Raw genomic sequence first — 18,934 nt, 5'->3', positions numbered from 1 at the left:
CCAACTATCTTTCAAGAGGACGCAGAATATGCCTCTGAGGCAGCCACAATTTTTTTTTATCTTTTTTTTCCCACCCTACCTTATGGTGCTGACACAATCTTTTTTATTACTAAGTTGTTTTTTTTTTTTTTTGAGACGGAGTCTCGCTCTGCCGCCCGGGCTGGAGTGCAGTGGCGCGATCTCAGCTCACTGCAACCTCCGCCTCCCGGGTTCACGCCATTCTCCTGCCTCGGTCTCACGAGTAGCTGGGACTACAGGCTCCCGCCACCTCGCCCAGCTAATTTTTTGTATCTTTTAGTAGAGATGGGGTTTCACCGGATTAGCCAGGATGTTCTCGATCTCCTGACCTCGTGATCCGCCCGTCTCGGCCTCCCAAAGTGCTGGGATTACAGGCGTGAGCCACCGCGCCTGGCCTATTACTAAGTTTTTAAGAGCACTTTTAGGTTTGCAGTAAAATTAAGGGAAAAGTAAAGAGATATCCATATACTCCCTGCACCTACATATGCATAGCCGCCCCGCCCGCCCCACCACCAACCCCAACCGGAGTGGCACATTTGTAACAATTGTAAACCTACACTGACACATCATTATCACCCAAAGTCCCTACTTTACATTAGGGTTCACTCTTAGTGTTGTACATTCTGTGTTTGGACAAAGGTACAATGACACGTGTCCACTATTAGAGTGTCATATAAAATAGTTTCATCGCCCTACTAATCCGCTGTGCCCCACAAATTCATCCCTCTTACCCTTCTAAACCCCCAGCAACCACTAATCTTTTTGCTCTTTCATACTTTTACCTTTTCTCAAATGTCATTAATTGGAATCATACAGCATATTGCCTTTTCAGATTGGCTTCTTTCATTTAGTGGTATGCATACAAGGTACCTCCATGTTTTTTCATGTCTTGATGATTCATTGACCTTCAGCATTGAGTAATGTTCTATTGTCTTGATATACTACAGTTTCTAATCCATTCACTTACTGAAGGACATTTTTGTTGCTTCCAAGGTATGCCAACATGTACAGGTTTTTGTGTGGACATAAATTTTCCATTCATATGGATAAATTCTGAAAATATGGTTACCACATTGTATGGTAAAAGTGTGTTTAGTTTTGTAAGAAACCACCAAACTCCATTTCAAAGTGGCTGTACAATTTTGCATCCCATCAGCAATGAGAGCTCCTGTTGCTGTACATTTTCTCAGTCATTTGCAGTTGTCAGAGGTTGTTCATTCTAATGGATGTGTAGTGGTATCTCACTGCTGTTTTAATTTTCGCTTCCCTGATGACATATGACAGGAATTATCTTTTCATACACTTATTTGTCATCTGTGTATCTTCTCTGGTGAGCTATCTAAACCTAAAGTCTTTGCCCATTTCAGTTTTTAATCAAGATGTTTCTTCTTTTTTTCTTTTGAGACGGAGTCTTGCACTGTCACTAGGCTGGAGTGCTGTGGCATGATCTCGGCTCACTGCAACCTCCACCTCCTGGGTTCAAGCAATTCTTCTGCCTCAGCCTCCCGAGTAGCTGGGACTACAGGCATGCGCCACCACGCCCAGGTAATTTTTGTATTTTTTAGTAGAGACAGGGTTTCACCATGTTGGCCAGGATAGTCTTGATCTCTTGACCTTGTGATCCGCCCGCCTCAGCCTCCCAAAGTGCTGGGATTACAGGCGTGAGCCACCAAATCCAGCCCTGAAAATTTTATATGATTATACAAAACTTACTTCAGCTAATTGTGCTTCATTACCTCATGAGGAGTACTGGGAAGTTTTGAGTACGTGCAATGGATAGAAACATTGAATTTGGACAGAAAGAGTTGTGTCCTTTTTTCGTTGTTGTTGGAGACAGAGTCTCGCTCTGTCACCTAGGCTGGAATGCAGTGGCGCAATCTCGACTCACTGCAACCTTCACTTCCCAAGTTCAAGTGATTCTGATTCTCCTGCCTCAGCTTCCCAAGTAACTGGGATTACAGGTGCCCGCCACCACCCCCAGCTAATTTTGGAATTTTTAGTAGAGACGGGGTTTCACCATGTTGGCCAGGCTGTTCTTGAACTCCTCACCTCAGGTGATTCGCCCACCTCGGCCTCCCAAAGTGCTGGGATTACAAGCGTGAGCCACCGTGGCTGGCGAGTTGTGTCATTTTTCACTAGTTTTTCAGTTGGTTACCTGAAAGTATGAATTTTTAAAGCATAATAGGATTCAGCAGTCTCAGGTAGGAAAAAAGTAACCTGGAAAGATCCCTGCATGTGAATGCACACAGCTTTCAGGGGTCTGAAGAAATCCAGCATGTGTGGGATGTAGAGGAGATACATGGTAGGAGGTGAAGCAATATGTAATGGTTGGTTCTGTAATATCAGCCCAGCCAAGAACTCTAACCTTTTTCCTAAAAACAATGACAAGCCCATTGTGAGATCTAACCAAATGTACAATAGTAGTCATTCCACTTACAAATTTTTGTAGTAAATGTGTAAAGAAATACATTATATATTTGATAAAATCATTTTACAATTTTAATTTAATTTAATTTTATTGGTATTAATTTGTCCTAAAGGATGATTTTTATTGTGAAATGTAAAATTTGATCTAGTATATATAAATGTATATGTGTACATTTAACAATGTGCATATATGTACCTTAAAATAATATAAACTTTGTGGGTGACAGAGTGAGGCCCTGTTTAAAATAATGATCATAATTTGATATTTTATGCATTAAAAACTTTTGGCTGGGCATGGTGACTCACACTTGTAATCTCAGCAGTTTGGGAGGCTGAGGCAAGAAGATTGCATGGCCCTAGGAGTTTGAGACTAGCCTGGGCCCTATGGGGAGACCCCATTCCTACAATAATTTTTTCAATTAGCCGGGTGTGGTGGTGTGCTTGTAGTCCCAGCTACTCAAGAGGCTGAGGCCAGAGGATCACTTGAACCCAGGAGGTCAAGGTTGCAATGAGCTATGATTGTTCCACTGTACTCCAGCCTGGACAACAGAATGAGACCCTGTCTCAAAATAAATAAATAAATAAATGTTTTGATTATACAAGGAAAATGAACATTCATGTATTAAAGCTTCATGTTTTGTGAACAAAACTGACTTTGCAGGCAGGAGAGCGTTTTCTGGGGACACCAGAAGCAGGGAACTTTCCTTGTCCATTGGATTCAGGGCTGCCCACTATCCCTCCACTATCTTCCCGTCATAGCCCTGTCTGGCGTCTTTTGTCCCTGACAAAACCTACAAAAAGTAACTTTAACACTTCAGGCTGCATGCATTTGAAGAGCAATAAGATAACGTTTTTTCACTTCCAGCTACCAGTGGAGATCTGCTGGGGTGGGCTGCATGGAATCTGAAATGATGTCTAAGTACTGAAGTGATCCTCTACACTAGAGACTGATATACAGCTGACATCGACCCCCACGGAATTGAAAATCCTCGTATTACTTTTGACTCCCCTAGACCTTAACTACTAATAGCCGACTGTTGCCCGGAAGCCTTATGTAGTTGCCCAGAAGCCTTATGAATTACATAAACTCCCAATCGATTAACACATTTTGTATTATATATGCATAACACATATATATATGATTACACATTTTGTTTGATATATGCATTATGTATATTTTAGTGTAAGAACTATACTAATTCTAAAACAGACTAGAGAAAGGGTATCAGGAAAATTATAAGAGGCTCATTGACATTTCACCCAATAAAAAAAGGAAAATAAAATAATACGGAAGGGAAAATACATTTACTAATCATTAAGTGGAAGTGTATCATCATAAAGGTCTTCATCCTTGTGTTCTTCACGCTGGGCAAGAGAATGAGTCTTGTCTCTGCGGCAAGAGGTGGGGGAGCTAAAGGAGCACACTCGAAGTAACGTTTATTGGGGGAAAAAAAAAGCCTACGTGTAAATGGACCCGCACAGCTGAAACCTGTGTTGTTCAAGTGTCAACCTACTTAAGACCTCAAACACCGAAGCCCCTCAGTCGCCCTGGAGGGCGGCAGACTCAGTTTCCTAGCGCTCCCAGCAGTCTGCACACAAGGCGCCGTCCGCCGTAGCCTTGGGGAGACTACATTTCCCAGAAAGCTTTGCGTCGAGCGGCAGTACTTTGATCCAATGAAAATCCAAGATAGGGGCATTTCCGTGTGGGCGTGCCTCTCAGGGCGGGACTTCTGGCGTCTTCGCAGCGGTCATTTTGGGTGCCCTCCGGTCCGTTGTAGCCGTTAGCCTCCTTGGTGTGCCTCTTTGGAATCGAAGTGACGGACCGTGAAGGCGCGAGAGTCGGGTCTGAGAGTCGGGGGCAGAGCCGCCTGCCAGGCCTGCCTGGGGATAGTGGTGCTCGTGTTCCCCCCCAGTCGCCAGCAGCTCCCGGTCCAGCTCCGCCCAGACTCGGATGGCGACCGCACTGAGGAACCCGACTACGGTGAGCGCTGCGATCTCCGGACCTCCCCCGGCCGAGATTCTTAAATCCCAAGTGAGGGGCACCAGCTCTCGCTTCTGTAGCACAGGGTCGGGGACACTGAGGCCCGTGGGTGGGGCCCCTGTTTCTGACATCCGATGTGGTGGGCAGGGGGACAAGGGACAGGACCGGCGCTTGCAGAGCTTGGATGACCTACCGAGAAGGGGGCATTCAGGAACCTGGGCTCCACATTGTTACTGCAGGGAACAAAGTTTGAGAGAGATCTACCTTTATTCTTAGGGCCGTGGGAGCCATAGAGAGCTTAAACGAGAGACACCATCTGAGTTAGGATTTGAAAAATCCTCTGCGGGCTGTTCAGTGGAAGAAGAGACTTTAGAGATGGATGAGGACGTTGAGGCAGAGGGAGGTTGAATATTTTTTCAAGGCCACACAATTGGTGAGAGGCAGCACTAAGGACTGAGGCTCACAGGTTAGACTGTCGACCCAAAGTTACGTGGCTCTCGGCCGAGGCAAGGGTACAGGGAAGGCCTGTGCCCATGGAGCACTACCATGATCACATTCCTCTGAGGCCTGCGTCTTTCCACAGGTTCCCATAGCTACAGAGGTACTTTTCAAGCTTGCACAGGTAAGTGGAGGTATCTCAGCCCCTCACTGGTCTGGAATGTCCCTCCTCCCTCCCCACACAGATAATTTCTTTAGATTTGGGGTGTAATGGGACTCACCTACCATTCTCTCAGCTGTTGGTTTGAGAACTCTAGAGAATCCCTGAGCTCAGGGTGCTAAGTCCAGGCCAATGTTTCCATTTGGAGCAGCCAATGTAAAGGGGTGAAAGATATGATAGCGGGTACCAGCTTTTGGAACTCCTTGGGGGTGAGTCTGAACTGGTTCAGGGAACTGCAGATTTCCCTCATTTCTGTGAAGTTTGGCATCTATTGTGAGGAAGTTGGAGTTTGGGATCAGAGGAGGGAGATTTATCTAACCCGAGTGTTGACAGGATACAGAGTGGAAAACAGAATGAACACAGTGACTAATGGGAACGTGAAGAGACAGCAGGGATCAATGACACCAAGGTCTGGTGTCCCTTCTGACTTGTGGAGCTTGGGAGGAGAATGTATGGGGACATGGATTTTGAGTCTTCCAAAGTGAGACTGTTCATGGTTTCATCAATCCCTATTATGCTAGGGAAGTGTGACCTTTGAAGATGTGGCCGTGTACTTCTCCTGGGAGGAATGGGATCTCCTTGATGAGGCTCAGAAACGCCTGTACTTCGATGTGATGCTAGAGAACTTTGCACTTACGTCCTCCCTGGGTAAGGCCCTCATACTCACCCTTGTTTCCTGTACTAGGCTGTGTTTCTCCTTTTCCTCAGGAGCAGCTCTGTCCTCATATCTGGACCATAGGCACTGCCTCCTTCCCCAGTTCCCTGGGTAGATGTTGTAGACTGAGTGCAAACCTACTTCCCTTATCATCCCAGCCCAAAAGCATCTTGGGTAAGGATTTGGGATCAATCCTTATCCAAGTCTTACAGTAAGCCTAATAGATCCCACCTGACTTGCCTTCTCCCTGTCTGGTAACTTTCTAGATCTATGGCATCCAGTTTTCCCTCCCTTCATGTACCCGACATTTATTTGTGCTTGACTGTGACATGAAATGCAGTCACTGACATTGTCACTATTTACAGAAACTGTTCTTGAACTATCAACCTTTCCATTAACAGCAGAATGCTCTAACGAATTGTGCCACAGAGACACTACACAGACTGTTCTTATGAAAACCTCCTCGAAGGTGTTCTTCTTTTTGTTTTTAATTGTAAAATATATATAACAAACTTTACTATTTTAATCATTTTCAAGTATATAGTTCAGCAGCATTTAGCACATTCACATTGTTGTACAACTATCACCACCATCCTTCTATACTACTTTTTCATCTTATAAAACTGAAACTTTGTACTCATTAAACAGTAACTCTTCCCATCCCCTGGCAACCACCATTTTGCTTTTGGTCGGTATGAATTTGTCTACTGTAAGTACCTCATATGAGTGGGATCACACAATATTTGTTCTTTTCTGTCTGGCTTACTTCACTTAGCATAATATCTTCAAGGTTCATCCATGTTGTAATATGTATCAGAATTGCTTCCTTTTAAGGCTGAATAATATTCTTTTGTATGTATTAGTTTATCCATTCCTTCATCAGTGGACACAGGTTGTTTTCACCTTCTGGCTGTTGTGAATAATATTACTGTGAACATGGGTGTTCAGATACATATTTGTGTTCTTGCTTTCAATTCTTTTGGGTATTGGCCCAAAAGCAGAATTTCTGGATCATAAGGTAATTATTTTTAATTTTTAAGGAACCACCAAAATTGTTTTTCATAGCAGCTGCACCATTTTACATTCCCACAAGCAGCAGACAAAGGTTCCAGTTTCTTCACACCCTCACCATCACTTGTTATTTTCTGATTTTTTTTGTTAAGTCATCCAGATTGGTGTGAGGTGATATCTTGTTGTGGTTGTGATTTGCAGATTACTGATACTGAGCATCTGTTCATGTGCTGATTGGCTATTTGTATATCTTCAAATGATGTTTTTATTCAAGTCCTTTGCCTATTTTTAAGTTGGGTTTTATTAATTGTAATTAAAAGTGTTAAATATAATTTTTTATTGAGCTTTAAGAGTTATCTGTGTGTTCTAGATATTCCCTTATCAGATACGTGATTTGCAAATGTTTTCTCTTATTTTGTGGGTTACGTTTTTAGTGTGTTGATAGGATCCTTTGATGTACAAGTTTCTCATTTTGATGAATTCAGTTTTACTGTTTTATTGTCTATGCTTTTTATATCATATCCAAGGAATCATTAACAAGTCCAGTGTCATGAAGCTTTTTCCTTGTTTTAAGAGTTTTATAGTTTTAGTGCTTACATTCAGATCTTTGATCTGTTTTGAATTAATTTTTATATGTGGTGTCAGGTAAGGGACCAACTTCATTCTTTTCACATGTAGATATCCAGTTTTCCTAGCATCATGTGTTGAAAATTTGTCTTCTTTCTCCTGGTCAAAAATCATTTGGCCAGATATTTGAGGGTTTATTTCTGGGGTCTCTTCTAGTCCATTGATCTATATGTCTTTCTTTATGAGAGTACCATAGTTTTAATTTCTATAGCCTTGCAGTAAGTTTTGAAATTACAAACTGTGAGTCTTGCAACTTTCATCCTTTTCAAAATTGTTTTAGCTATTCTGTGTCTCTTAATATTTCAAATGAATTTTAGGATGGATTTTTTTATTTCTGCAAAATAACATCATTTCGATTTTGATAGGTATCACGCTTTCTATAGATTACTTTGTCTAGTATAGACATCTTAACAATATTGAGCCCTCTAGTCCATGAACAGGCATGTGATATATTTTTTTATTAATGTTTTATTTAATTCATTTTAGCAATATTTTGTAGTTTCTAGTGTACAAGGCTTTTACTTGTTAAGTTAATCTTTAATGTTTTATTCTTTTTGATATAAGTGGAATTGTTTACTTTTCAAATTGTTCGTCATTAGTGTATAGAAGCGTAACTGATTTTGGCATGTTGTATTTGTATTCTTCTATTTGCTGAATTTGCTTAACAGTTTTTTCTTTTTTTTCTTTTTTTTTTTTTTTTTGAGACAGAGTCTTGCTCTGCTGCCCAGGCTGGAGTGCAGTGGCTGGCTCTCAGCTCACTGCAAGCTCCGCCTCCCGGGTTCACGCCATTCTCCTGTCTCAGCCTCCCGGGTAGCTGGGACTACAGGCGCCTGCCTCGTCGCCCGGCTAGTTTTTTGTATTTTTTAGTAGAGACGGGGTTTCACCGTATTAGCCAGGATGGTCTCGATCTCCTGACCTCGTGATCCGCCCGTCTCGGCCTCCCAAAGTGCTGGGATTACAGGTAACAGTTTTTTCGTGGAATCTTTATGTTATTCCATGTATATCATCTGTGAGCGGGGATAATTTTACTCTTCTTTTCCCATTTTAGTCCCTTTTCTTTCTTTTTCTTGCCTAATTGCTACATTGAACAGAAGGGCTAAAAGTAGGCATCCTTATCTTGTTGTTAATCTTAGGGGAAAATCTTTCAGTCTTTCATTGTCGAGTATAATTTTAGCTGTGGGTTTTTTGTTTTTTTGTTTTTTTGCATATGGATTTTATTATGTTTAGGTAATTTCCCCCTATTCCTGGTTTACTGTGTGTTTTTCCACGAAGAAGTGTTGCATATTGTCTAATGCGTTTAGTGCATCGGCTGAGATGATTGTTTTAATTTTTTTAGAGATGGGGTCTTGCTATGTTACACAGGCTGGTCTTAAGCTCCTGGCCTCAATCGATCCTCCTGCCTCAGCCTCCCAAGTAGCTGGGATTACAGGTGCAAGCCACCACTTTGATCAGTTTTTGTTTGTTGAACCATCCTTGCATTCCACAAATAAATTCTATCTGGTAGTAGTGCATAATCCTTTTAATGTGCTGTTGAATTCAGTTTGCTAATATTTGGTTGATGGTTTTTGCGTTAATAATCAAGGATATTGGTCTGTAGTTTTCTTTTCTTTTTTTTTTTTTTTGAGACGGAGTCTCGCTCTGTCGCCCAGGCTGGAGTGCAGTGGCCGGATCTCAGCTCACTGCAAGCCCCGCCCCCCGGGTTTACGCCATTCTCCTGCCTCAGCCCCCCGAGTAGCTGGGACTACAGGCGCCCCCCCCCCCCCCCGGCTAGTTTTTTTTTTTTTTTTTTTTGTATTTTTTAGTAGAGACGGGGTTTCACCGTGTTAGCCAGGATGGTCTCGATCTCCTGACCTCGTGATCCCTCCGTCTCGGCCTCCCAAAGTGCTGGGATTACAGGCTTGAGCCACTGCGCCTGGCCAAGTTTTATTTTCTTACACAGTCTTTGCGTCATTTGGAATCAGGGTAATGCTGGCCATATAGAATGAGTTTAGAAGTGTGTACGCTACAGTTTTTTGAGAGAATTTGAAAAGGATAAGTATTTGTTCTTAATTAAATGATTGGTAGAATTCATCTGTGAAGCCATCAAGTCAAGGGCTTTTCTTTAAGGTTTGTCTTTTTTTTTTTTTTTTTTTTTTTTTTTTTTTGAGGTGGGGTTTTTCCCCGAAACCCCGGCTAAGGGGCGAGGGGGGGGTTTTGGCTCACTGCAACTTCCACTTCCTGGATTCAAGCAATTCTCCTGCCTTGACCTCCCGAGTAGCTGGGGTTACAGGAACATGCCACCACACCTGGCTAATTTTTGTATTTTTAATAGAGACAGGGTTTCACCACATTGGCCAGGCTGTTGTTGAACTCCTGACCTCAGGTGATCCACCTGTTTCTTTTTCTGAGATGGAGTCTTGCTCTGACACCCAGGCTAGAGTGCAGTGGTGTGATCTTGGCTCACTGCAACTTCCACTTCCTGGATTCAAGCAATTCTCCTGCCTTGACCTCCCGAGTAGCTGGGGTTACAGGAACATGCCACCACACCTGGCTAATTTTTGTATTTTTAATAGAGACAGGGTTTCACCACATTGGCCAGGCTGTTGTTGAACTCCTGACCTCAGGTGATCCACCTGCTGCCTCGGCCTCCCAAAGTGCTGGAATTACAGACACGAGCCACTGCATCAGGCCAGGTTTGTCAATTTTGATAACCTTTTCAAAGAAACACCTTTTGGTTTTGTTGATTTTTTTTCTATTGTTTTTCTCTTCTGTATTTTATTTATCTAGGCTTTAGTCTTTATTATTTTTTTCCTGCCAGCTTTGGTTTTAGTTTGTTCCTCTTTTTATAATCCCTTAAGTTGTAAAAATAGATTGTTGAGTTGAGATCTTTCATCTTTTTAATGTTTATAGCTATAAGTTTCCCCTTTAGTACTGCTTTTACTGTATCTCCAATTTATTTCCCTTCTGATTTCTTCATGGCCCCATTGGTTGTTCAGTATTGTATTAATTTCTACAGATTTGTAAATTTTTTAGTTTCCTTCTATTAAGAGTTTCCAACCTCATCCCACTGTGGTTGGAGAAGATACTTTGTATGATATGTGTCTTTCTAAATCAAATGAGGCTTAATTTATGGTCTGTCCTGGAGAATGTTCTAGGTACACATGAAGGGAATGTGTATTCTGTTGTTGTTGGGTAGAATGCTCTTTATATATTTGTTAGAGCTAGTTGGTTGTTTAGGTCCTCTGTTTTCTCACTTCTCTCTGATTCTTCTGTCCACTGCTGAGAGTCAGGTATTGCTGCATTTAACTGTTATTGTAGAACCATCCATTTCTCCCTTCAGTTCTGTCAATTTTTGCCTCATGTGTTTTGATGGTCTATTATTAGGTGCATAAGTGTTTATGTTATATCCTCTTGCTCTATTGACCTTTTATTAGTATATAATATCCTTTTATATATCTTGTTACCGTTTTTGATTTAAAGTCTCTATTGTATGATATTAGTGTAGCCATTCTTACTCTTTTTTGCTTGCTATTTGCATGGAATATCTTTTTGTAGCCTGTCACTTCCACCTTATTTATATCTTTGGATCTAAAGCGAATCTCCTGTAGACATCATAAAGTTGGATCATGGGTTGTTTTCATTTTAACCCATTCTGCCAATCTTTGTCTTTTGGCAGAGTTTAAGCTAAAAGTTTGGAGAGTTTAAGGCATTTACGTTTAAGGTAATCACTGATAAGGAAGGGGTGACTTCTATCATTTTGCTCTTTGTTTTCCCCATGTCTTAATAGCCTTATAGCTTTTTTGATCCTAATTGCCTACATTACTGCTTCTTTTGTGTTTGGCTCACTTTTTTTTTTTTTTTTGGTAGTGAAACTTTTTAATTCCTTTCATTTCCTTTGTGTACTTTTTCTTTCTTTCTTTCTTTCTTTTAATGGAGTCTCGCTCTGTCGCCCAGGCTGGAGTGCAGTGGGGCGATCTTGGCTCACTGCAACCTCTGCCTCCCATGTTCAAGCGATTCTCCTGCCTCAGCCTCCTGAGTAATCCCTCCTGGGATTACAAACACACACCACCACACCCAGCTAATTTTTGTATTTTTAGTAGAGACAGGGTTTCACCATGTTGGCCATGCTGGTCCCAAACTCCTGACCTCAGTTGATCCACCAACCTCAGCCTCCCAAAGTGCTGGGATTACAGGCGGGAGCCACCACGCCCAGCTCTTTGTATACTTAATGTAGCTCTTTTTAAAAAATAGTTACCATGGGAATTACATTTAACATCCTAAAGTTACAACACTAACTTGAATTTATACAAACTTCTTTAACTTTTCTTGTTCTTTTTTGTGCCCAGTTCTTCTGGGCCAGTGTTAGTTGCTCACGTGTCCTGTCTTTCCCTTAGGACTTACATCATCCTGGTCTCATGTAGTTGCTCAACTAGGACTAGGGAAAGTGTCCTCTGTTCTTCACAGGATGTTCATGACTCCAGCCTCAGCAAGATGGGATCAGAGAGGGCCTGGCCTACATGAATGGCACTTGGGAAAAGGCTTGTCATCAGGTCTGTGTTTAAATTGCACCAAGAACCTGTCCTGTTTGACTTGTCTTGATGCCATTGCCCGAGACACTTCACTTTGACCTTCCCCTCTTCATTCTTAACAGTTTACAAACTTGTTATTTTCCTACTTGTCATTTTATTTTGACTTCTAGCTAACGCTAATCCTCACCTCTCTGGACTCCTTATCCCATCTGTTCTTTACACTGTTCCCTCTGTAGCATTCTGTAATATTATTTTGTCCTGAAGTGTGCATATCTCCCTTAATAGTCCCTAAACACTAGTTACTGTTCCAGTGAGATTTTCCTGGGCCTAGACCTACACTTCACAGCATCACTTGTCACCAGCAGATACGATCCCGCTAAAAGCTGTTATCAGAGGAATTAATTGTAGAACATGCCTTTTAGTCCTGGGCCATACCTTAGCCTTGTGTACTGTACCTGGGAAGGCCCACCCTATTCCATAACCTTAGGGACCAGTAATGCACAACAGGTGCTTCCTCAACCTGACCCCGACTCACTTTTCCTGAATACAGGCCCATATACTGGTTCTTTGCTATAACTGATGTGCATTTGCGATTGCATTGCCTCCTCCTAATAAAGGTAACATGTACTTTACGATGACCTCTTTACTTTTAGGTTGTTGGCATGGAGTGGAACATGAGGAAACACCTGAACAGAGAATTTCTGTAGAAGGAGTGCCACAGTTCAGGACTTCCAAAGAAGGTTCATCTTCCCAGAATGCCTACTCCTGTGAAATATGTGGCCTGGTCTTGAGAGATATTTTGCACTTGGCTGAACACCAAGGAACAAACTGTGGGCAGAAACTACACACATATGGAAAACAATTCTACATCAATGCAAATCTTCAACAGCACCAGAGGCAGCACATTAAAGAGGCACCTTTCACAAGTTATGTGGACACAGCCTCATTTACAAAGAGCTGCACAGTCCATGTGTCGGAGAAGCCCTTCACCTGTAGGGAGATCAGGAAAGACTTCCTGGCCAACATGAGGTTTCTCCATCAAGAGGCCACTCAAACAGGGGAGAAGCCAAATAATAGTAACAAGTGTATGGTGGCCTTTTACAGTGGAAAAGGCATCGCAACTGGGGAAAATGCAGTAAAGCCTTTAGCCACACAGACACACTTGTTCAGGACCAGAGAATCCTCACTAGAGAAGGGCTTTTGAGTGCAGCAAATGTGGGAAAGCATGTACGCGAAGATGTAACCTCATTCAGCACCAGAAAGTCCACAGTGAAGAAAGGCCTTATGAGTGCAATGAATGTGGAAAATTCTTTACCTACTACTCCAGTTTCATTATACATCAGAGAGTTCATACTGGAGAAAGGCCTTATGTGTGCCCTGAATGTGGGAAATCCTTTAGTCAGATCTACAGCCTCAATAGCCATAGGAAAGTTCACACTGGAGAAAGGCCTTATGAATGCAGCGAATGTGGGAAATCTTTTAGCCAAAGGTCCAACCTCATGCAGCATCGCAGAGTTCACACTGGAGAAAGGCCTTATGAATGCAGCGAATGTGGGAAATCTTTTAGCCAAAACTTCAGCCTCATTTACCACCAGAGAGTTCACACTGGAGAAAGACCTCATGAGTGCAATGAATGTGGAAAATCCTTTAGCCGAAGCTCCAGCCTCATTCACCACCGGAGACTTCACACTGGAGAAAGACCCTATGAGTGCAGTAAATGTGGGAAATCATTTAAGCAAAGCTCCAGCTTCAGTTCACACCGGAAAGTCCACACAGGGGAAAGGCCTTATGTGTGTGGGGAATGTGGGAAATCCTTTAGCCATAGCTCCAACCTTAAGAACCACCAGAGAGTTCACACTGGAGAAAGGCCTGTTGAGTGCAGTGAATGTAGCAAATCCTTTAGCTGTAAATCTAACCTCATTAAACACCTGAGAGTTCACACTGGAGAAAGGCCTTATGAGTGCAGTGAATGTGGGAANTATACAAACTTCTTTAACTTTTCTTGTTCTTTTTTGTGCCCAGTTCTTCTGGGCCAGTGTTAGTTGCTCACGTGTCCTGTCTTTCCCTTAGGACTTACATCATCCTGGTCTCATGTAGTTGCTCAACTAGGACTAGGGAAAGTGTCCTCTGTTCTTCACAGGATGTTCATGACTCCAGCCTCAGCAAGATGGGATCAGAGAGGGCCTGGCCTACATGAATGGCACTTGGGAAAAGGCTTGTCATCAGGTCTGTGTTTAAATTGCACCAAGAACCTGTCCTGTTTGACTTGTCTTGATGCCATTGCCCGAGACACTTCACTTTGACCTTCCCCTCTTCATTCTTAACAGTTTACAAACTTGTTATTTTTCCTACTTGTCATTTTTATTTTGACTTCTAGCTAACGCTAATCCTCACCTCTCTGGACTCCTTATCCCATCTGTTCTTTACACTGTTCCCTCTGTAGCATTCTGTAATATTATTTTGTCCTGAAGTGTGCATATCTCCCTTAATAGTCCCTAAACACTAGTTACTGTTCCAGTGAGATTTTCCTGGGCCTAGACCTACACTTCACAGCATCACTTGTCACCAGCAGATACGATCCCGCTAAAAGCTGTTATCAGAGGAATTAATTGTAGAACATGCCTTTTAGTCCTGGGCCATACCTTAGCCTTGTGTACTGTACCTGGGAAGGCCCACCCTATTCCATAACCTTAGGGACCAGTAATGCACAACAGGTGCTTCCTCAACCTGACCCCCGACTCACTTTTCCTGAATACAGGCCCATATACTGGTTCTTTGCTATAACTGATGTGCATTTGCGATTGCATTGCCTCCTCCTAATAAAGGTAACATGTACTTTACGATGACCTCTTTACTTTTAGGTTGTTGGCATGGAGTGGAACATGAGGAAACACCTGAACAGAGAATTTCTGTAGAAGGAGTGCCACAGTTCAGGACTTCCAAAGAAGGTTCATCTTCCCAGAATGCCTACTCCTGTGAAATATGTGGCCTGGTCTTGAGAGATATTTTGCACTTGGCTGAACACCAAGGAACAAACTGTGGGCAGAAACTACACACATATGGAAAACAATTCTACATCAATGCAAATCTTCAACAGCACCAGAGGCAGCACATTAAAGAGGCACCTTTCACAAGTTATGTGGACACAGCCTCATTTACAAAGAGCTGCACAGTCCATGTGTCGGAGAAGCCCTTCACCTGTAGGGAGATCAGGAAAGACTTCCTGGCCAACATGAGGTTTCTCCATCAAGAGGCCACTCAAACAGGGGAGAAGCCAAATAATAGTAACAAGTGTATGGTGGCCTTTTACAGTGGAAAAAGGCATCGCAACTGGGGAAAATGCAGTAAAGCCTTTAGCCACACAGACACACTTGTTCAGGACCAGAGAATCCTCACTAGAGAAGGGCTTTTTGAGTGCAGCAAATGTGGGAAAGCATGTACGCGAAGATGTAACCTCATTCAGCACCAGAAAGTCCACAGTGAAGAAAGGCCTTATGAGTGCAATGAATGTGGAAAATTCTTTACCTACTACTCCAGTTTCATTATACATCAGAGAGTTCATACTGGAGAAAGGCCTTATGTGTGCCCTGAATGTGGGAAATCCTTTAGTCAGATCTACAGCCTCAATAGCCATAGGAAAGTTCACACTGGAGAAAGGCCTTATGAATGCAGCGAATGTGGGAAATCTTTTAGCCAAAGGTCCAACCTCATGCAGCATCGCAGAGTTCACACTGGAGAAAGGCCTTATGAATGCAGCGAATGTGGGAAATCTTTTAGCCAAAACTTCAGCCTCATTTACCACCAGAGAGTTCACACTGGAGAAAGACCTCATGAGTGCAATGAATGTGGAAAATCCTTTAGCCGAAGCTCCAGCCTCATTCACCACCGGAGACTTCACACTGGAGAAAGACCCTATGAGTGCAGTAAATGTGGGAAATCATTTAAGCAAAGCTCCAGCTTCAGTTCACACCGGAAAGTCCACACAGGGGAAAGGCCTTATGTGTGTGGGGAATGTGGGAAATCCTTTAGCCATAGCTCCAACCTTAAGAACCACCAGAGAGTTCACACTGGAGAAAGGCCTGTTGAGTGCAGTGAATGTAGCAAATCCTTTAGCTGTAAATCTAACCTCATTAAACACCTGAGAGTTCACACTGGAGAAAGGCCTTATGAGTGCAGTGAATGTGGGAAATCCTTTAGCCAAAGTTCTAGCCTCATTCAACACCGGAGAGTTCACACTGGAAAAAGGCCTTATCAGTGCAGTGAATGTGGGAAGTCCTTTGGCTGCAAATCTGTCCTCATTCAACACCAGAGAGTTCACATTGGAGAAAAGCCTTAACTGTACTGAGAATATGCAATTTCCTTTTAGTGTAATTATACTGAAGGAGTACACCTGTGAGAGAGACCAGTCCCTGAACTGGAAGCCCCATCTAAGGATATGCAGTAGGCAGATTCCCCTTAAGTTCCAGGTATGTGTTACACTTTCTAACCTGCCATTTAGAAAGTGTTAGACTTTCTCACCTGCCATATATGGCTCTTGCCATTTATGTCACTGACAGTTTCTAAGGCAGAAGCTGTATCACGTCTACCGCCTGTGAGGTCCACATAATGTGCATCATTTACCTCCTGAACCTGCTGAAGGAAGCAGACCTCTGTTTCTCCCCATTTGCTAGAAGAGATCATGAATAGTCTGAGTCGTCCTCTCTGACAAGTTAGGGCATGAACTTGACCCAGCTTTGTGCCAGAGAACCCAATATGAGTGTTGTTGGCAGCTTGCCAAGAAGGACTCTTTTTTTTTTTTTTTTTTTTCAAGACATGTTGGTTTCATGTGACACCTCCATGGATTTTTTCCAGCCTCTAAGTCACCAACTTTGGAACTGCTTGCCTCACATTGCTTTGTTTTTTACAATAATAAAGGCATTATTATTTAAGCTACCTTTATCTTGGCATTTGATTCACTCTTTAAGGTGGTTCAAAAACAGAATTGGGCCCTGCCAGCTTTACAGAGTAAACACCTTTGGAGGGAGAGGGAGGTGTCATATTATTTGTATGCCTCAGAGACAACAGTATAATGGAAAAATACAACTGTCTTTCCAGTTTTGGCATAATCTGAATTTGAATTATTGCCCATACAAAAAATTAGCTGGGTGTGGTGGTGGGCCTCTGTAGTCCCAGCTACTCAGGAGGCTGAGGCAGGAGAATGGCGTGAACCTGGGAGACGGAGCTTGCAGTGAGCCAAGATCGTGCCACTGCACTCCAGCCTGGGTGACAGAGTGAGACTCTGTCTCAAAAAAACAAAACAAAACAAAAAAACAGCCTGGGCCTGGTGGCATGCACTTGTAGTCCCAGCTACGCAGGAGGCTGAGGCAGGAGAATCGCTTGAACTCGGGAGGTGCAGGTTACAGTGAGCCAAGATCGCCCCATGGCATTCCAGCCTGGGTGACAGAGAGAGACTCTGTCTCAAAAAAAAAAAAAAAAAAAAAAAAAAAAATACAGAACTACACACACAATGAGTGTATAAAATGGTGAGGTCTGAAAGAGGTCTGAGGATTGAACCAATGTCGCATTCCTGGTTTTGATGATGTACTAAGGTTATATAAGATGTTACTACTGGGGAAAGTAGGTGAAACGTATTCTGTACTATTGATACGGTGTGGATATCTGTCCTGCCCAAACCTCATGTTGAAAAAATGTAATCTCCAGTGTTAGAGGTGGGGCCTGGCAGGAGGCGATTGGCTCATGAGGGTGGTTTCCCCTGAATGGTTTAGCACTTGCTATCCTCACGATAGTGAGTTCTCATGAAATCTGGTTGTTTGTAAGTATGTGGCACCTCCAACTTTGCTCTTGCTCCTGACCCTACTCCTACATTTGCAACGTCCTGCATATCTGTATTTCAAACTAAATTCTTTTCTTTTTTTTTTTTTTTGAGACGGAGTCTCGCTCTGTTGCCCAGGCTGGAGTGCAGTGGCCAGATCTCAGCTCACTGCAAGCTCCGCCTCCTGGATTTACGCCATTCTCCTGCCTCAGCCTCCCGAGTAGCTGGGATTACAGGCACCCGCCACCTCGCCCGGCTAGTTTTTTGTAGTTTTTTAGTAGAGACAGGGTTTCACCGTGTTCGCCAGGATGGTCTCGATCTCCTGACCTCATGATCCGCCCGTCTTGGCCTCCCAAAGTGCTGGGATTACAGGCTTGAGCCACCGCGCCCGGCCCCAAACTAAATTCTTAAAAAATTTTCACTGTTCTGTATATTTCCACAGTGTGTATAGTTCACTGTTCTGTATATTTCCACATCAGAATGTGTAATTTTCAGCCAGATGTGGTGGTTTGCCCTTGTAATCCCAGCACTTTGGGAGGCCAAGGTGGGTGAATCAGAGATTCTTTAAATCCTATTGAGGTAAAAGTGAGTGATAAAACTAGACCTGTATAAATACAAGTCTGTGAATATTCTGTACTCAGAATTTTGACATCTTTAAGTGTTTAGCTTACTTTAAAGAACTACCATGCTGGGTGCAGTGGCTCACGCCTGTAATCCCAGCACTTTGGGAGGCTGAGGTGGGCAGATAACCTGAGGTCAGGAGTTCAAGACCAGCCTGGCCAACATGATAAAACCCCGTCTCTACTAAAAATAAAAAAATTAGCTTTGTGTGGCGGTGCATGACTGTAGTCCCAGCTACTCAGGAGGCTGAGGCAGGAGAATCGCTTGAACCTGGGAGGCAGAGGCTGCAGTGAGCTGAGATTACACCACTGCACTCCAGACTGGGTGACAGAGCAAGACTCCTCAAAAAAAAAAAAAGAAAAGAAAAGAAAAAAAAGAACTACCAATTGTAAATCATGTTTAATTATGGTTTATGATAAAAATGAAAGAAACAAGGCCGGGCGCGGTGGCTCAAGTCTGTAATCCCAGCACTTTGGGAGGCCGAGACGGGCGGATCATGAGGTCAGGAGATCGAGACCATCCTGGCTAACCCGGTGAAACCCCGTCTCTACTAAAAACTACAAAAAACTAGCCGGGTGAGGTGGTGGGCGCCTGTAGTCCCAGCTACCCGGGAGGC

General features: G+C 43.1%; 2 protein-coding genes across 2 annotated transcripts; both read left to right on the top strand.

Moving 5' to 3' along the window:
• The first annotated feature begins 1,519 nt into the window (after positions 1–1,519).
• On the top strand, positions 1,520–13,927 carry LOC108537723 (zinc finger protein 211-like). The gene is given in 8 exon segments (XM_017885387.1): positions 1,520–1,563; positions 3,311–4,426; positions 5,010–5,048; positions 5,606–5,732; positions 11,751–11,906; positions 12,539–12,994; positions 12,997–13,080; positions 13,083–13,927. Coding segments are annotated over 7 exon segments (1,737 nt in total). The 5' UTR covers positions 1,520–1,563; positions 3,311–4,396.
• On the top strand, positions 13,913–16,817 carry LOC108537752 (zinc finger protein 211). The gene is made up of 2 exons (XM_017885435.1): positions 13,913–14,111; positions 14,747–16,817. The coding sequence occupies exons 1-2, from the start codon at positions 14,027–14,029 to the stop codon at positions 16,219–16,221; spliced, it is 1,560 nt and encodes a 519-aa protein (XP_017740924.1). The 5' UTR covers positions 13,913–14,026; the 3' UTR covers positions 16,222–16,817.
• Positions 16,818–18,934: the final 2,117 nt, after the last annotated feature.

The sequence above is a fragment of the Rhinopithecus bieti genome, unplaced genomic scaffold (assembly GCF_001698545.2).
Source record: "Rhinopithecus bieti isolate Rb0 unplaced genomic scaffold, ASM169854v2 scaffold_15006, whole genome shotgun sequence".
NCBI classification, from domain to species: Eukaryota; Metazoa; Chordata; class Mammalia; order Primates; family Cercopithecidae; genus Rhinopithecus; species Rhinopithecus bieti.
The sequence above is the reverse complement of the archived record's forward strand: the minus strand, read 5'-3'. Positions and strand labels throughout refer to the sequence as shown.